This window comes from Maylandia zebra, linkage group LG9 (genome assembly GCF_041146795.1).
Source record: "Maylandia zebra isolate NMK-2024a linkage group LG9, Mzebra_GT3a, whole genome shotgun sequence".
Taxonomy (NCBI): Eukaryota; Metazoa; Chordata; class Actinopteri; order Cichliformes; family Cichlidae; genus Maylandia; species Maylandia zebra.
In genome coordinates this window covers 21,014,559-21,032,403 of record NC_135175.1, presented here as the reverse complement: position 1 = coordinate 21,032,403, position 17,845 = coordinate 21,014,559, and the positions used below count along the sequence as shown (strand labels likewise).

General features: G+C 43.7%; 2 protein-coding genes and 1 long non-coding RNA gene across 13 annotated transcripts in view; 1 reads left to right on the top strand and 2 right to left on the bottom strand.

Annotated features, from left to right (window-relative positions):
• Positions 1-8,136, bottom strand: part of atp8a2 (ATPase phospholipid transporting 8A2) — a 48,716-nt gene extending 40,580 nt beyond the window's left edge. For 3 of the 10 annotated variants that reach the window (XR_191070.4, XM_004546695.4, XM_004546696.4), the window contains exons 1-3: positions 7,854-8,136; positions 5,569-5,676; positions 989-1,133 (exon numbers count right to left, since the gene is read on the bottom strand). Coding sequence is in view for 7 of the 10 variants with exons in the window: in XM_004546695.4 (XP_004546752.1) it covers positions 989-1,133; positions 5,569-5,676; positions 7,854-7,896 (296 nt within the window). In the remaining 3 variants the exon portion in view is untranslated. Of the gene's footprint in view, positions 1-988; positions 1,167-1,895; positions 2,246-2,919; positions 3,070-4,700; positions 5,537-5,568; positions 5,677-7,853 lie in introns of those variants that run through there. The other 7 variants (XM_004546697.4, XM_004546698.4, XM_004546699.6 and 4 more) reach the window with 7 other exon arrangements.
• LOC143420303 (uncharacterized) lies at positions 2,227-3,679 on the top strand. Its single transcript, XR_013100122.1, has 3 exons — positions 2,227-2,342; positions 3,068-3,193; positions 3,654-3,679. It is a non-coding gene; the product is annotated as an uncharacterized LOC143420303 (long non-coding RNA).
• Positions 8,137-10,244: 2,108 nt separating the features above from the next.
• rnf6 (ring finger protein (C3H2C3 type) 6) lies at positions 10,245-16,931 on the bottom strand. Of its 2 annotated transcripts, none has more exons than XM_004546694.3 (4): positions 16,822-16,931; positions 15,633-15,788; positions 15,363-15,527; positions 10,245-13,897 (listed from the first exon to the last, which is right to left on the bottom strand). In XM_004546694.3, exons 2-4 carry the CDS (start codon positions 15,772-15,774, stop codon positions 12,051-12,053), a joined length of 2,154 nt encoding a protein of 717 aa, XP_004546751.1. In that variant the 5' UTR covers positions 15,775-15,788; positions 16,822-16,931; the 3' UTR covers positions 10,245-12,050. The 2 variants fall into 2 exon arrangements, with proteins under 2 accessions (XP_004546751.1, XP_076744276.1); XM_076888161.1 differs by lacking the exon at positions 16,822-16,931 and adding an exon at positions 16,200-16,794.
• Positions 16,932-17,845: the final 914 nt, after the last annotated feature.

Here is a 17,845-nt window from a genome sequence, read left to right as displayed (position 1 = left end):
CTCGGCCCGTGAACCTTACTTACGACAGATTAGTACATATGTTGGCTGCAGAAGCACCGGGGACCACCAAAACACTAGGTGAATCTTTTGTAGTCCCCACAGCTACGATCTTTGACTGAGTCATGAGAGATAAGAGTGGACAGCTTTGATCCTCAGTGAAATCTAATCAGCACAAGCACAGTAGACACTGTGACAACAGGGGAACAGAAAAAGAAACCTTCTTCTAAATTTTCTTTCTAACATGTATCTTTATTTTGATTAACATCCAAAATTATTCATGAGGACGTATACTGATTAAATCTTTTTCCACTGAGATCCTCCTGCGTCCTTTAGGCAGTGGACATATGTTCAGCCTTTAGACTGCTGCAGAGATACAAACAAGCTTTTTAATAGGTGAGTTATTAAACTGGCTTGTCAATAGACGTCCACCCCTAATAGTATTCTAAAGTAAAACATTCAGTGTGATTTCATCAAAACTAAAACAAAGAGAGCTATTACAAGAGGACAATAAACTAAGTCTCACTCGTCCAAAGACTACTCTGCAGAAGAAGAGAGGGTACTTCACCCTGACAAGGTTGGTCTAAAGCCCCTGTGAGCAAATGGTGTTCTTTAGTATGACACCAGATGTCTACACTCTGGTTGTGTGCTTTGACTTGAAATGGTACATGCACAAATAAAATGTAGGCGTACTAAAGATGGGTCAGCAATAATAAGATGAGTGCAAACAAACAATTAAAAATCTGCACAAAAGTCAGTCTGACCGACTTTTGAGGTGTGCAACGGTTTGAAGTGCTTTTTTTTTTTTTTACAGCAACAAAAAAAAAGTTTTCGATTATTTTGGGTAAAATCCTTCCGCCTCTCTCTCTCTCTCTGCTGACAGCTAGTCAGGAAGCACAGTCCTCTATTCCTAAAAAAGCAGTGCGTAAAACCACAGGGCACGCAAGGCATGCTTTGTAGCAAAAGTTAAAACCTCGGGGGTGACGCCTACCTGACATGGTTGTCGCAGAACTTGGTATTCTGAGGCCGGTTGAGAAGCACCGTCCGCGCCGAGGCGTCTACGGGATCCGCATGGGAAGTGGTCCCGGACATCTCATCATCTGCCTTGCGGTAACCGGCGGACGAGCAAGCAGGTCCTGCACCGTTGGATTGATGGGAGAGAGGCGAGGCTGAGTGAGTGCGAGAGAGAATGAGAGGCAGAGAGAGAGAGAGAAAGAGATAGGGAGGGAAGGGGAGAGAGAGCGCGAGAGAGACAGAGACTGGAGACGTGGTTTAGGTTCAAAAGCGAGGGCGACTAATTAGTACTAGAGGCTACTGTATGCTGATGTATGCTGAAGCCGGCGGGGTTGATTCAATGACGTTTCCCGTTATAAACACCCCCCTCTTGTCTTTCAGGTACCGTCAATGCACACACGCGCGTTTCCCGACGCCCACGGGACCCCCCGCGTATAATGGATGTGCTGAGGGATGCACAATGGCGAACAAACACACCGGGTCGGTTTGGTTTTTGTTATTGTTGTTTTTTTTTAAATCAGCACTTCAACTTGCTCAAATGTAAAACTGAGAAACCTCCTCGCGCATCGCGACCATCATTAAGAACAAATTATCAAAAAAAAAAGGGGGGGAGAAAGTGGCAGAGTAGGATGCACCACGCTTTTCCTCCTGCAGACTCGCTGCTTCCCCGCCCGCCCTCCCGGCTTTGTCGTCTCCAACCATTTTAAAGCGTCGTGATCTCCGCTCATTCACCCCCGCATGAGCTCCGGGAGCCGGGCAGTTTTTCATCATCAAGCGTGCGCATTAACGCGGAGCAAGTGCGGTTCTGTGGAGCCGTTAGGGGAGTGACGGACACCCAAACAGGTCGGGACGCCACAGTTTACTCAGCTGGAACAACAGCGAACCTGGGCGAGGACAGATGCAGCAGCACGCCCGTCCTCCCTCTGCCCTCCTTCGGCTCTGCTGAGCAGGAAACTCCCAGCCCCGGTGCTGAAAGATACTGGCCCGAGAAGCTCCGCCGCCGTGTCATCTGGCCACCTGCCGCCTCTTGAAGCTTTTATCCGTCTCTTTTTTGGACGATCTCCTCCCTCTGGTGTGGTATCGAGCCGCTCGCTGTTACCAGCTCAGACAAGGAGAGGAAGCCATATGGAGCTCCTTCAGTGCTGCGGAGGGGCAAAGCCGGGGTTTCGTCTTTAAAGGGCCAGAAGCCTGATATCGCCTTAAGGTCTAGTGGCACTTTACCAGATGGGTCAAATAACATCCGTGAAGCTGGAGCTATCCATCAGATCACTTCGTGTTGCTTCCCTCCACTGTGATGCCTCTGCAACAGCAGCAACAGTCACTTCTTGCAGGTTGTATAGATTATATAGTCGTTTGTGTTTCTGCATGTCCAAAATTGCAATGTATAATAGGCCAAATGTACGAGCTGTGTCATTGTTATACTATTCCCTAAAAGCTGTTGCAAATATAACGCATAATGAAATCATATGCATCACAATGCTCTGAGTTTGTTGGGATCTGTGTACTCTCTGTCAGTGAATCTGTAAGTGAAAACAACAGCAGGCTAATTGCAAGATTGAATTTCCACAGTCCTGAAACTCTATTTCTGCAGCACTACCGAACTCCAACAATAGACGAGTCATCTTCTCCCCTCATCAATAACCAAACAGTTTAATACTATTATATTCCACTCAAGCTTGCGGCTCTAAAGTAGCCAATAAACTGTAAAATTACCCAGAAGTAAGCGAGCCAGGCTTACGTGATCAAATCTGCTGGCCCATCAGACTTTTTCCACTGAAAGAGACATAAGGTTACGTGTGCTTACAGGAAACGGCTACACCTATTTAATAGTTTACCAGGGAGTTATGTGAACCCAACGTATTTCCGTGGTATTATATTTGTGAGTTTTTCGTGTTTTCTGCTTTTTACCTCAAAACTGCTCGACATTTCAAGAGTTTGCGCACTCCAACCGCTCCACACAAGCCCGCGACGTGTCCGCACATGACACAGAGGAAGGGTCAAAGTCTAACCAAGCCCACAGAAAATGAACAGCCTCTTATCTCTATATCTCCATTAGCTATTACCTCTGGACCACACGGAGATTTAAGACCCAATCACAGCTCAGCTCTCCACAGTGCAAACTGCAACAAAGTCAACTGAGATAGTAAAGAGCTGCGAGGAAGTGATCAAGGAACATTCAAAGGTAAAGGTAATAAACGGCAATGCATGCCAACTATAATGCCATCGAGCACCTCTGATGTTTTCAGCCTTTTTTTGGTCATTTCTACACGGGCAGACATTTTTATTGAACAAACTTCATCCTTCCACTTCACTTTTTAAAACCCCTGTAGACACCTTTCCAAGGAGATCAATAATGGCTTTTTCAGCAACCCACTCAAGCTATAATTCATTTCTGAGGAGATTAATGCCTCAGTAACTCATCTCTGATGGAGCAGAAATGCCACCACCTCCGTAACTCATTACCGAACAGGCCAGCGATGACTCAGCAACAAACCCCATTCAGAGAGCAGCCAGGTCAATTACACGTGAAGCGCCCAAGACAGACACACAGGTAGCGCAGGTCTGATGACCTGCAGCCACAACAGGTAAGACTAGACTGATCCCAATTCAATTAACACGCTGATCTCTTACTCTGCTTGCAGGATGCTACCAGCCACCCATTCTGTTGGTGAGTCTTAAACAAAAACACGTCTCCTTTCCTCAGAGCAATCATACGCTCCGAGGAAAACATACATCCATTATGCAACGATGCTTGATAATCTTTTACGCACCTCTCTGCTGAGAATACATGTGTCATGAGAAGGCGATTAAGCCAAACACATTTAGCACAGCTAGCAGGCAAAATGTGATGTTTCAGCATTTGCAAAGGGCCTCAGATGGGAAAACAAAGCATATTACTTATCACAAGCTTCATAATATCTTAATACACGGTGTTAATTTGTTGTGGGTTTGTGTTGAATCCAATCTGATCTGGCCTCGTGCCAAAATTTCACAGTTTAAAAAGCTGGCCAGGCTATAAATAATGCATAGATGGGAGCTGCATAATTCATCAACATTTTCCAGTATGGCAGAGCATATTTCACCAGACACTCCGCCCCGGTGCTGCGCCCACAGCTTTCCACTGTTAAGCGGTGTCCCTCACTGCCTGTCAGAATAGAGTTTGAAATGGCACGAATGTAGCTTCAGAGATGCTTGGGCATCTAATCCAATCATGCCTGGTGCAGACACAATTCTCAGCTCAGAAATGAAATTAGCCAAAAAGATAATAGCTACTAATTAACAGCAGTTATAGCAGAATACAATTATCCTCGGTTGGTGAAGAACTTCCACTCCAAACAAGCCACACTTGGGACAGATCCTCTGGCTCATTCTATGTTTTCATTATCTGAACAACTATCTGAATGTACAATGCAAATGAAAGTACTCTATTTCTGTGTTTGGTATCCCTGCCTCAAAGAATGGCAGGAAAGTGTCTTAGCTCATCCCTTAACAGCAAAACCTCCATTTGTCATCCTCTACAACAAGAAGGCCTGTCAAAGTGTTCTTGAGCTAAACACCAACTCCCCCCTCCCCATTTAACGTTAATGAAGTTCAGAAAAAAGAAACACCCAAAAAACCCCACATCTTTGCCTACATGCATTGAATCCAGTCAAGAATAAAATGGCTGTGTGTTGTCAGGAAAGCATTACCGACAGAGCGCCGTCTGCCTTGGCGACCCCTGCGTCCCATGGCTGTCGTTGCTCTCTTAGGTGACCTGCACGCCCTATCTGCAGGTCTCGGGAGACCTGGCGTCTATCATTCCCAGTGGGTCCATTGGCCGCTCTGACAGAGTAGGAAGTAAGGCGAGCAAGCCTCTTACGGCCCAAGTGAGCAAGCGTGATAATCCCCTCTGTGTCTGCTCTGCAACTTCACCTGCTGCTCATCCATAACCTAATAATCCCACAGGTGCGATTGCAACACACTCATACACCTTAAACTAATGTATGCAAATGCACACACACACACTGACACTGCATTATGGACACACACACACACACACAAACAGGTGAAAGTAAATCTTTTAAAGCCATAAAACATAAAAAAAGACCCATCGACATGCAGCTACTCCCATGCCCCTCTCTATACCCAGAGTCGTACCTACATGCATGCAGCAGTGTTCTTGTACATGCTGTTCAGGCATGCCATATCTATGCGTGCATGTGCTGAGTTCTACAGCATGCAGATGCACTTGCTTAAATACCCCATATAGCTTTGTCTTCACCAGCATGAACTACTACAGGTATGCCACCAATATCTACAAGCACATGCAGTGAGAGGGTCCTGTTCAGCATTCATCGCACTCCAGGCCCCAAGGAGCTACAGATGATCAGTCCACAACAGTGATAACGTGTCATAACCTTTTCTGCAAAGACCCTGAGATCCTAATGTGAGTAACTCAATGTTGTAGCTCTTGAGGGCCGGGGGTTGAGACACGCCTGCCCCTAGCTGTTGGTACATGCACCTTGGGACTCCGGACACAGATGGGGGCATCATCCAGTCTAATTCGAGCAAACTCACTTTTGTCAAACCTGTCTGCGAGGCGGGCACGCATGGTAGCACCGGCGCCCTGGCCTGGGTCCTGCAGCTCAGGAGACTCCTGCCTAATGGTGGTCAACACTAACTGCTCTGTGGACGCCAAGAGAGAGAGGCCACGGCGAGAGAGGACAGCACACACACACACAAACAAGACAACAAGTCAGTACACACAGACTGTACCTCACACAGCACATCCACGTGTCAGTGACTACCCAGATGATTTGTTTGTGTGTGAGCTGAGATGAGACTCATGCCAGCATATGATGGATGCAAGCCTGAACAGCTGCTCAGAAATCACTTTGACCAAACCCCTCATAGCTTGCCCAGGAGTGCCTCCTCCTGGCTACTTCATGTAAATGCCTTGTTTCAGCAGCTTACTGGGCCTCCCTGTTATCTCCTAAATGGTATCTTAGGTAGCTTGGCAGCCATGACAACCAGTCATTATCTTCCCTAAACAGATGTATTGTTGACAGTTGGCTGAGCTGCATGACTCACATCAACACTAGTAGAAAATGTGGCCTTACACTGATATTCAAATGGAGCAGAATGCTTTTACTCAGCACTCACTACTACACACATGCTTTATATTTCTAAGGCTCCTCTTAAACACAAACAGTTAAAACTATAACTCTCTTTGCAAATGTGTGTAAATAAATGTGACAGACTGGCAGCTGCAGACGTCATTGCCAGGCATGTGGCAGCTCGCTAATTGGAGCAAAGAATCAAGCGGTCAGGCTTCAAGAGATTACAGTAAAAGCACCGTGAGGAACCCAGGCGGAAACATGCAGACGTTGACTAGACTACCATCCTGTGCTTAAAGTATAAAAGCTTTAAAGCAACTTTTAGACCCCACGAAACCAAAAAAAGCTGCAGGATTATATCTGAAAATCACAGTGTAAATAAGGTAACAAATTCATCATGAGACCACCTGATATTCAGTTTAAAACATATTTATATATGCAAATAATAAGTGGGTGGGAGGGATCTACAAAACAGGAACAATGTCACTTTCTTAACCATTTGACCTTCTGCTTGTAAAAAGTGGAAATGCATTTTTTTTAACAACAAATAAATATGTGGAACTTCTGGCCTGAAGATAGTATGGCCCAGTTGGCGCTCACAATTTACCCTGCTTTCTATTTCTGGAAGCTGCAAGAGGCATGCAGCCACACTCACACACAGATACACACACACACACAACAGCAGAGCAGCCTGACAATATGTGCCGGTCACTATTAAAAGCCACTGGATGAGGCGAACACGTGCTCTTCTTTTCCAGGACAATCCAATCCAGCGTCTGCTTGCCATGTGTGAAATCATCTGATGCAGCAGGTTGTTTCAGCATCCTCACCTTCTGGCCAGCTTGTTAGCTGATGAGGACATTTTCCTGCTAAAAACTGAGACAGTGCAGGTTCTTGCATGAACGGGGGTTCAATGCATCCTGTTGCATGAGGCAGATTCACGCGTGAGCAACAGACTGAAACATCCCTTTATTCAACATAAGGGTGTGAAGCACTTTAAAACTGAACACGCTGTGGATGTGGATGCCCTTAAGGTTGAGATAAAGGTGAGATAAGGAGAGCGCTTTAGAGAGTCACGTGGCATTTAAGTCGGCGAGGTAATAGGCTGTTCTTGGACCGATCTGCAGGCCTGGGGGTAAATTTGTCACCTTATATTGCTAATATTTCGCTTTCAATCACAGCAAAAGTAGGTTAATACATTGTCTTTTTTTCTAAGAGTCAATCGCGGACACTATGATGCAGCACAGGAGGAACACAAATCTGTTACAGCATAATTATATAACACCATAACAAGGCCATAGGTCAGATTTACACAAGGCAGTCAATATTTATTGATAAGGTCACACATTTAACCCGTGGAAGATAAATACTATTGAGGTCATCAGAAATTCCTTCACTTGGCTCCTCCATAATGATGCCAGGCTATTCTAAATGAGACCTGAAGCAGGCACCTGCAGTCTGCTTGCCCTTTGCATTCCTCTCCGGTGCCAAGAAATGAGCGAGACTGGAGGATAAACACCGGCATGTCCCTCCGTGTGGATGCCGCAGTCCCGAATAAAACGGTTCCCCGTTATTATGCCAAGCACATATCAAAAGCGCACGATTTTCTAGACAGGCCGCTGTATGCAGAAAAAAGGACAGGCCCGTTAGTGGGATTCACTTCACAGTGATGTGTGACAGCAGAGAGCGGCGGGCGGAACCCGGGTCGTGCAAAGATTAAATAACACGTTTCTTCGTGCTGCTTACCTCCCTCGCTGTGGATCTTCTTGGCTCTCCGGTTGAAATACATCTTGCGAGCGGTGAACGAGAGTCGGTGCGGCTAGAACGAGGAGGCCAGAGCGGTGTCATGCTCACGGAGAGGGGAGCAGGGGAGCAACGCTCTGCATGGGCTCGGGCTGCGGTCGCCGCTGCCGCCGATGCTGCTGCTGCTGCTTCTCAGCGATCATTATTTCTCGGTCAAACCGCGGAGATGTGGTGTAGAGGGCAGCCTGCTCCAGCGTCGCGTCAGACTAGACACAATAGTTGCTTCCGGTCAGTGTTTTCAAAATAAAATTACGTTAGACTATAATAAACTGGATTCATGACATCGGCCGGTCAATTAACGCTTAAGTTTGCGGTTAAACGGTGACCTGCTTCTGCTTTCGGTGCACTCAGTTTTATTTATGAAGCATATTTAAACCTACAAAGTCCAGTATAGGAGAAAAACGGGTTATTTAACCCTATAACTCTATTTGATTCGGATTCTGTAAAGACGACTGTATCGTATTTCCGCCACCTTTTTTTGAGACGTCATCCGTGTGATTTTTCCCTAATGAAAAACCGAAATAAATTATACAAGTTTTTGAGCAATAAAATGAAAAATAAAAATAAATATATTAGAAATTAATATTTATTTTTATTTTTTTTAATTTAATCAGATGGTTCAATAAATCCTCCATTTTCAAAAAATATATATATAATTTTCTGGCAATTGTTTTATTCCTCGGGCTTTAAGAGGATAGAAAATAAATTAATTGATTTTGTTTTTAAAGTGAAAAAAACAAACAGTACACACACTAATAACTGTCACGCTACATAACCTGTTAATAGCAAAATGTAGTTTCAAGTTTCAAAGCTTTATTGTCACAAGGATAAAATAAAAGTCTTCCTTTTATATACACACACAAAACACTTGAAATTATTTAAATCTTTTTTTCACTATATTCTATATTAAAAGCCAACTATCATTTGGCTGCCTTTCTGTGTCTAAAATATAAAGTATAAAAGGGGCATAAAATAAATAAATGAAAAATATATATCTTATATATTATAACATATATATATATTTATATACAGTATATCTATATTGTAAATGTTTGTTATATTGTGAAAACAGCCACTTTTTCACAATATATTTTCTTTTCTTTTTTTAAATCTTATTTTATTTTACTTGGAAATGGTTTTAGTGAACGCTTAATAGGCTCATATTTTTAAGGAAAGGCGAGACATTTTTGCTCGTATTCGGTTTTGCTTTATGACACTGCTTCAGACAAGCCACGGGAGCGCGCATGGGATGAGGATAAGACGCGTAAGCGCTCCCGGTCTCTAGAGGCTCAGTGTGAGATAAATACATAAAGATACAGCCAGAAACATTTTACTGAACAAACAGCTAAGTCTTTTAGAAGATTTCCCTTGTTATTAGAAATTCTCAGCAACTTTGTTTTCAAAGTACTTTTTAAAAAGTTTATATATTATTATATAATCGTTTATGCTTTTATCGCTTAGGTCAATTAAAAGTGCTGAGTGGAAGTTCAGATTTAACAAGGTCTTTAAAAATAGATCCGATTATTGGTAGCCAGTGCTGCTGTTTACATCTGCCACGTTTCCCGGAGGACCGAGGGTCGTTCTGGCCTGCTTGGGAACCTGGAAGAAGCGCACGTCACGGAGACAGAGTCTCTGCGTATCCATGGCACGCTGGTGCGCACGCCAAAGACGCGCATAATTAAGCGCGTGTAATCTCTATTTCGCTTTCTGTCGCTAAGGCAACCAGGTAAACAGGTCTATAAAACAAAATGAAAACACGGAGAAGAGAAGTAGGTACCTAATAGAAAAATAAATACAATGAAATATAAATGTAAAAATTGCTACAAGTTGAAAACTTGCCCAAAGTGCCAATCAAATATATATGGTTTACATCGATGTAGCTCATGATCAGTTTCGCTGAGTGTGAGTGAAATTTGATACTTTTGCTTGATTTTTCAGTATAAAAACATTGGGACGTTTGAGCTTATTGTATATTAGTTTAATAATTATGCAAATGATCTCGTATAGATAGGTGTGTGTTCATAGTACATTTTAATGAATTAGCTTTGAAAACTGAGAACTAACAATGTCCAAACTTTGTTTTTCATATCTTAACACAGATTATTTCAATAACTGTTCTTTTTGTGTGTGTGTGGTTTTTTTTAAAGTTACTCTCCTCATTACACTTGTAAGATCACCATAATAAAATTAAAGTGAATTCTTTTGGTGGTGGTTGTTTGATTTAAAGTGTGATGATTAATCTATTATATCCTCTAAAGAGTGGCATGGGATGATGCCCTGGCCGTAATCACTGCGCAGACACAGTTTCAACCATATACATCCATACAGTAGAAATTCCAGCATAACAAAGCGGCATTTTATTACACTGTTAAGGAGCAGAGAAGAAAACCGTCTTCATTTTATTACATAGTAACATGTTCATCATAACCATTTCATTTACTCTCATCACATTGTAACATTTCATATTTCAGAGGTCGATTTCCATCTTATTAAATACAAACAGAATAAATAGTTACTCCTGAACTGCCCACAATTTTATCTAAGGTGAACATGCACCAGAGAGAAGCCTTCTGAGAACCAGGTTTGATTGGTACACCGGACCTCCCCCCCCCCCCCCCTCACACGCACATAATTATCACACACACACACGCACATACACGCACGCACACACACTCTTACAGACTAAACTGCACAAATCCTGCAGCTTTGTTAGTGATGTGTTAACTGCACAGGCAGAGTAGCTCTTGTGCAATCACCGATGTACAAAGTGACACTGGTGGGGAAAATGCTGACTGGGTGGCTCAGCTAAATATCCCACCTGTTTTACACTAGAAATGCAACATTTGTCCATGTTATGTAAAAACAAACAAAGAGCAAAGAGAAATATATTACTAGCACGGCCTTATTCACACGTGTGCACTTGCAATGAAACTTTAACAGATAGCTATCATTGCACAGACCCAATCAGGGGGGCAAAAAATGAGTAAACAGGTTCTCATTAGCAGAACATTTCTGGACAAGTTCATTATCGAAAAAACATTTTTCCTGCACCAGTCTCATGAATAAAGACTTATGAGTTAGCCAGAGAACCGCAAAAACTGAAAATCAATTTCTTTCTTTTTGTTTTTAATTCCATGTGAGAGGCTAACTATGCAACCTCGTGACAAAGGTCCTGTCAGGTGTGGACCTAAAAACAGGAACCAAGAACAAACATCAATTTCTTAACAAGACTTTAAGTGGAGATGATATTCAGGCGTTACAATGTAAACAACAATGAACAGCAAAACAAACAATACTGTTTTTTCCCCTCTGCATTGCACAACTCATACTGACAAGTCTGAATTCCTGATTATCACATTTTGCATTTCATTGAAACTGTGCTGCTCATATGGCTAATGTTAATGATTTCAAAGTGACTGTTTTTAGCAGGTTACTTTAATGGATGACTACTATGTTGTGACTATATGGGACTTAAGGGCTTAAACAAATACTACTAGATGGACAGAGTATAGTTTCAAAATTAAAGACATTCCTCATTTATACCCGACAAATAAACAATTCTTAACCAATTGTAATGGGACACTTTAAAATGGATGCTGAAAAATGAAGCTAAAATAAGCTAAGCTTCCTGCTTCCATTCTGAATAAATCGCATGTGAAGAGCAGCTTTCTTCAAAACCCTTAAATATAAGCAGTGGTGAGTTATTTACATCCTATACTGGAAGAGAAATCGAGCCTAGAAGTGATTTGTATAGTCCAGCCGTCACAGAGACGTTGCCGCGTGTCAGACATCAAAGATTTAAAGTGAGACTATTCAGCAGCAGCTACAGGAGCTCCTTAATAAGCATCAATGCCTTCTATAGACAAGTTTCTGAAGCGTCATCGCAGAGTCAAGCGAACTAGGTCACAGGAAGAAGAAAAGAAAATAATGAGTTGTTGAAAACCAAAGGTCTAAAAAAATAAAGTTTTGTTTATTCTCTGCATTTATAGTTTCTTATTCCACACTTTTGGTTCAACCTTCTTCAACACAATGAGCAATCAAAGAAATTAAACCATGAAAGCGCTATGTACATGCAAAGCCCACGGATCTGCTCAGTTCAGGGAGCCAGGAGCGGGATAGTTGTGTTTGTGAGATAATAGGTCAGTCATGATGCACTGAAAGTATAGGCTGCCTGCAGATGGGGCAGGTGTTATTTTCAGAGAGCCAGCGGTCGATGCAGTGGACATGGAATTCGTGAGAGCAGGGCAGGCGGCGCAGCTTGTTGCCTTGGACATACTCATTTATGCAGACGCTGCAGGCTCGACCAATCTCCCCCTCCAGGCTGGCCTGACCATACGTACGCGTTGATAGATTGTCAATCTGCTCTTTGGTCAGGCCCCTCGGATGTTCATCATCCTCTTCGTCATTGAGCAGGAAGAAATGTGCCAGCCGCAAGATGGGTAGAGTACCGTTCTCTACTAGGTTGTTGGTGTCCCTGCTGGTAGGCCGTCCATCTGTGGTGCTCACTACTCCTCCGAGCCTAGCCTGCCCATTCTGGTCCTCATCACTTCTCACCAGCCCCACCCTCTCGTGAACTACCCCACCTGTACTAACCTGGCCAGGTGCACTCTCATTTGTATTCACGCGACTGCCTGGGCTGTTGTTACCGTTTGTACCATTAGGATCTGAATGGTTAGGTGCAACAGTTTCGGAATCGGCCTCTGTCTCCATTAGGGAGCTAAGCTCTCCAAATCCAGTCATGATCTGGCGCAAGATTGAACGTAGGGCAGTGGAGTTGGGTTCACCCAGGCCTGTCTCACTGATACGCCTCAGAGGAATCCGAATAGTGCTGACGTAGGTGCGAATCCCAGCTCGCTCAGAGCGAGAAATGGTGCGTCGAAATCCACCACTGTCGCTTTCAAATGTCACTGTATTTTCAGCAACGCGAGCACGAGATCGTGTTCTGCTGGCGATGCTGTCTCTATCGCGGTTTTCACCAGGTCGAATCCTTCTCACCTGCAGGTCCAACATGATGGTCGGATGTCTTCGCACTGCTGAACTTCCTGCTCCTATTACTTGTGATTCACTTTCACGTTCAACCATCTCTACAGCTGGCTCCGTTGGAACAACGGGTTCTGACACAGCCTCTCCAGTCTCCATTGACACAGAGGCTGTGCCACTGCCTGATTCAACAGTATTAATGGATGAGCTGCTGGAATCACTACTGGATGGCAGAGTGGTACTAGCAACACTAACTCTGTGTAAAGGGGAACGACTTCGCCTTGACACGCGCGATGAAAGCCCACTTCCATATGCAGCTCTGCGTGTGCGACCATGCGATCGAGTCCTACTGCCACGGGATTCGTGTCCCGCTGCTGGAGCCTGTGTCGCAGACTGGGATGACACCCGGGGGCAGTCTATAGAAGCAGGCGCATCATTACGCCCCTGCTCTCCTTCTACATTCAAGGCTTGCTGTTGTACAGGTATAGTTTGATCAGGAGGAGGGTTTGGAACGTTGGGAGGAGGTGTTAAAGAGTGCAAAGTGCCACCTCTCCTTTGAATAGCAGCTGAGGACGCCACTGGTGGAGGAAGTGCAGGGGGGCTCATAGAAAGTGTGGTAGTGCTGCTGCGTGTACGCCGTGTCTGCACCCGCCTACTGATGGCTGGGCGGGGGGTAGGGTACGGGGCAGGCCTTGGCGTGGTTGAAGGTCGAGAGGTTGAAAAGGAGGAAGCAGTTCGTATTGAGGGTGATGTATTTGGGGCAGTCACTGGTGGGTCTGAGGCATCCACAGTCTCATTATGCTCCCCTGGCTCTGGCTGGTCATGGTTGATGTTGATCTCCAGGCTAAAGCGGAATTCTCCACTGTTCGGGTTGGTCCGGCTGACAGCACGCCATGTCTGATTGCCACTCTGTCCGCTGCGAGTAGCATTACCAGTGCGTCTGAAAGTATTCAGCCACTCCAGTAATGAGTCACCATTAGAAGTTTCTGCTCCGGGTTCTGCGCCCCCTGTAGGAAGAAGTAGAAGAGAAAAAAAAAAAAAGGTTACGACTAGGTAAAATCATTAAATCTACTTCTCTTTACACAGGTCTCTAGCAGAAATCTTGCTTTTGTTCTCTTGCAACAATATGAAAGCCATTTTAAACTATTCAAAACCAGTACTTAGACTGCATTTACTGTCAGGCTAAAACATAAATACAAACACGGTTCTACAAAGCACGCCGTCTTGTTTGGTACCAGCTTAGGCAAGGTTTAAAATAAATACAAGACCTTCACAGGACATATTGCGAAGCCTGTCTTTTGTCATCCTTTTTTTTCCTTTTTCTTTTTATTGCTGCCAAAGTCAAGTCCTTAAAGATTATTTTGTGTTTTTCCTGTCACATTTTTTTAAAATCAAAAATTAAGTAACTTTTGGCTGTGTTACAACTGTTGTCGTTATTTTGTGTAATATGAAATCTGAGTGTGCAGGTGCCTCTCCGTGATTGGTGCATCCAGGCGGGGAACAACATATAAGAAGACACCGCCATGGATGATTCGTTCACTGGACATTGCTTTGAAGCTGATGGCCAGTCATTTGTGGACATTCTAAGCTCCAGTTCCCTCGGTAACCCCCTAATAAGTTTACTACCAGGTCATATGTCAATCATGGGTAGTCTTTAGTCTCATTACTAGTCTGTTCATTTACTCCTCTGAATGTTGACAAAGGTTTATCACGAATGACACCTACTTCCTTTCCCCTGCAGTCATTTTGTCTTTATTCACTTGAATTTTGATGACTTTCTAGGGTCTCTAGTCGCCACATTGCTGTGAATTGCTTCCAGTGTGTACACAGCTTTAGGGGTCACCACAGCAGATGGATCCCTAAAGACCCCGGTATACCCCTTTGTTTGTGACTTCACACGTCACCAGTGCTTGTCACATAGTCACTTCTATTTGCTCTCATTGGACAGGCGCAGGTAGCTGCTGCTGTATTCTGATGAATGACAGGTGCCGCGACTCAGACAATACCACATTAGCGCTGATATAGGAAGAGAAGTAGACAAAACTGAAAGTAAAGACATTTGAAATAAATCCAGAGCAAATTTTTTTCCATCTCTTCAAACTGCTGCAGCATCTCCCTATATATTGGGAATAATCTGCGAATCTCTGACCTTCTCTACTGATACACTTTAAAACTGCAGCGAAAACTGACATGATTGTAAACTCTTATCTTAAACCCTGCTGCAGCGCTAGCAGCACAATCTGCCAGATTACAAAAGTCACGAGGTGCACAACCAGACAAAACGATAGCTAATGGTGAACAGCTGGGTCTGCTTCTCACCCCAGAATCAAACCACAGATCTTTTGCATGTAAGGTGAATGTTCTACCACTATACCACAGAGCCATTTAACTCAAAAGTGACTTTGGGGCTTAACATAACAAAACATCACGAAAGCCAGATCTGGAAAGATTAAGGGAAGTCGTCCTTCCTACCTGCTCCTCGTCTCCCTCCAGCACCTCTCTCTTCTCCCTCACCGCTGCTGCTCTGCTGCTCTCCAGACTCAGAAGTCTGCGAGTGCTGCTCGGTAGAAGGCTGAGATGACAAACGCTCTTTTGCTCCATCCAGACGCTGGCGGAGCTCTTCAGCAGTCACCTCCCCTATAAAACAAAATTTCATGGGCTTTTTGTTTTTTTGTACAATAAAAATAACTGTGGGTACAGATCCAACAACACTGTGCAAAAGCATCAAGTGCCCCTCCTTACCAGGAGTGCCCAGCAGGTTGCCATCTCTCATTAGACGGTACTCTTCTTCACTCAGTTCATTAATGAAGTGATAGTACGCCTCCTCCCTTCGAAGACGCTCTGCCTGCCTCCTCCGTTCATCTCCCCCACCAGGAGGGTCCATCACCGTATAAAGTGCTGGCAGACAAATAAGCAAGAGTCAGTCACGGATGATCTGTCACTTAAATTTACCCTCTGTAGATATTTGTCTTTCTAATATGTTGCAGATGAACAAGTCATGTGTTAGCTAATGGTCATCCGATTCGGTTATGGACAGGCAAAGATCAAACTGTTATAACGCGAGCAGTTGCTATAAATAAGACCAGCGCAAAACACAGTGCAAATATGAGCTGTTTGCTCAACGTTGTCTTTGAGTGACTATTTCTACCCAAGGGCAACAGTTAAATCAACGCCATCCATTTTCTGTCGAAACACTTACAGCAAAAGAATGGAAATGGCTACGTTAATCTTGCTAACGTTTAGCCTAGAGGCTAGCGCCGAAAATTCATCAAATTTAATATGTATGCACATGCTCAGTTAAATCCCTACCACGGTAAATCTAAGGGGTAGTGTAACAATGAAGCAGTCATCACGAAACCTAACATTAACGCAGTGACAACAGTATCCACGGAAGGCCATGTTGAAGGCAGCGGAATAAAGCAACAAAACTGGCGTTGTCATCCTGGTTAGCCACCAATCAGCGGCGTAATCTCAAAGACGGACACGCCAGGCGTCCAATCAGTGTTGAACATAGGCGGGCCGTGATAAACCGAAAGGGAGGCTTCCTCCATGTAAACGCAGGGCAAACAGTGAAAGACAAAGAATCTCGTCAGCGCTATTAGATAATTACAAAATCAAGATGTTGACACATAGTAGCGATTAACGACAACATTGGCTCAACATTACAATTAGAATTGTGGATATTTTAAAAGCCATTTAAGTGCGCAATGCTTCAGCTGCTAACTCAGCGCTAGCTCGTTAGCACAACCAGCGTTAGCGACTATCACTTAGCTCCGCTAGCCGACCCACCAGCGAGCTGCGAGGCTCATTAACTTATCATAATTTATTATGACAGAACATTTTCTCAAGCAGTGGGAGTACACGGAACCTATCACTTAACCCTAACACACTTTTATAAGAGTTGACAGTGGCATATAAAAGAATTTCGTACCTGACGAGGCAGCTGTAATATGGACGGTTCGCTTTGCTCCCTCTGCTCTCTCAAATCAAGATGGGACCAGCGGTGCTGCACTACAGCGTCGGTCAAAAACAAGATGCCCGGCTATAATAGTTCCTACCTAACATAACATCAAAGCTAAGCTCAAGGTTTGGCTGACCTAGGTGACAGCAGTGAATGTCAGTGTAAAAGCATCATTTATAAAGTTGGTATACTTTTATTCAGCTATACTATACTATCAAATATACTATCTAAAACTTCAAAGTTATTTTCTCAGAAATGTGAGTTAGTAAGATGAAATTTTCAGATTAAAACCCAGAAATCTTGACTTTTTTTTAGTGGTGGGAACAAGCTTCCATACCACATTAGGGTTCTTGTTTGCCTTCGTTTAAATTATTTTAAATATTCAGCTAATCATATCTTGTATCTCAGTCATAACTGCCATTCTTTATTGGAAATTATATAGGTTGCTGGCTGCAGAAACTAAAATAGCTCTTCCAACATCTCAGGGTATGGTGATGAGTTGATAGGTTCTTGGACCAATCATAGCAGTTTTCCACTTTTAAAATACTTTAAACTGATTCCCTTAGATTTCCAATGGGAGTGGGACCAGGAGGGTCAGGATTAGAAATTAGCATATCAGAGGCACACCTCAAGAGTGCTGAACATGTGCAGAGCAGGGATAGTGGATATATTGAATAAAGGTACTGAAGATGGAGCTGCCAGGGAGGAGGAAAAGAGGAAGACCACAGAACGTAGTGAACGGGGGACATGCAGAGGGTTGGTGTAACAGAGGAGGATGCTAGAGATATGGTGAGATGGAGGGAGATGATCCACTGTGGTGACCACTAAAGGGAGCAGCAAAAAGAAGATGATAAAAAGAGTTTAAAAGTATATTGTTTCATTATTTTATCCCGTGCTTGCCCATTCAACATTAATCTGTTTGGACAGTCTTTTTCTTTTCGTAATATAGTGCTATTTAAACCATACTTTACTTATTCTCTTGAATTAAAATCAA

Excerpts from the sequence above, each read along its gene's own strand:
- rnf6 (XM_004546694.3), bottom strand. The coding sequence starts at position 15,774 with ATGGACCCTCCTGGTGGGGGAGATGAACGGAGGAGGCAGGCAGAGCGT. Across the intron at positions 15,528-15,632 it reads CAACCTGCTGGGCACTCCTG|GGGAGGTGACTGCTGAAGAG; the intron begins GTAAGGAGGGGC and ends TTTGTTTTATAG. Across the intron at positions 13,898-15,362 it reads TGGAGGGAGACGAGGAGCAG|GGGGCGCAGAACCCGGAGCA; the intron begins GTAGGAAGGACG and ends TTCTTCCTACAG.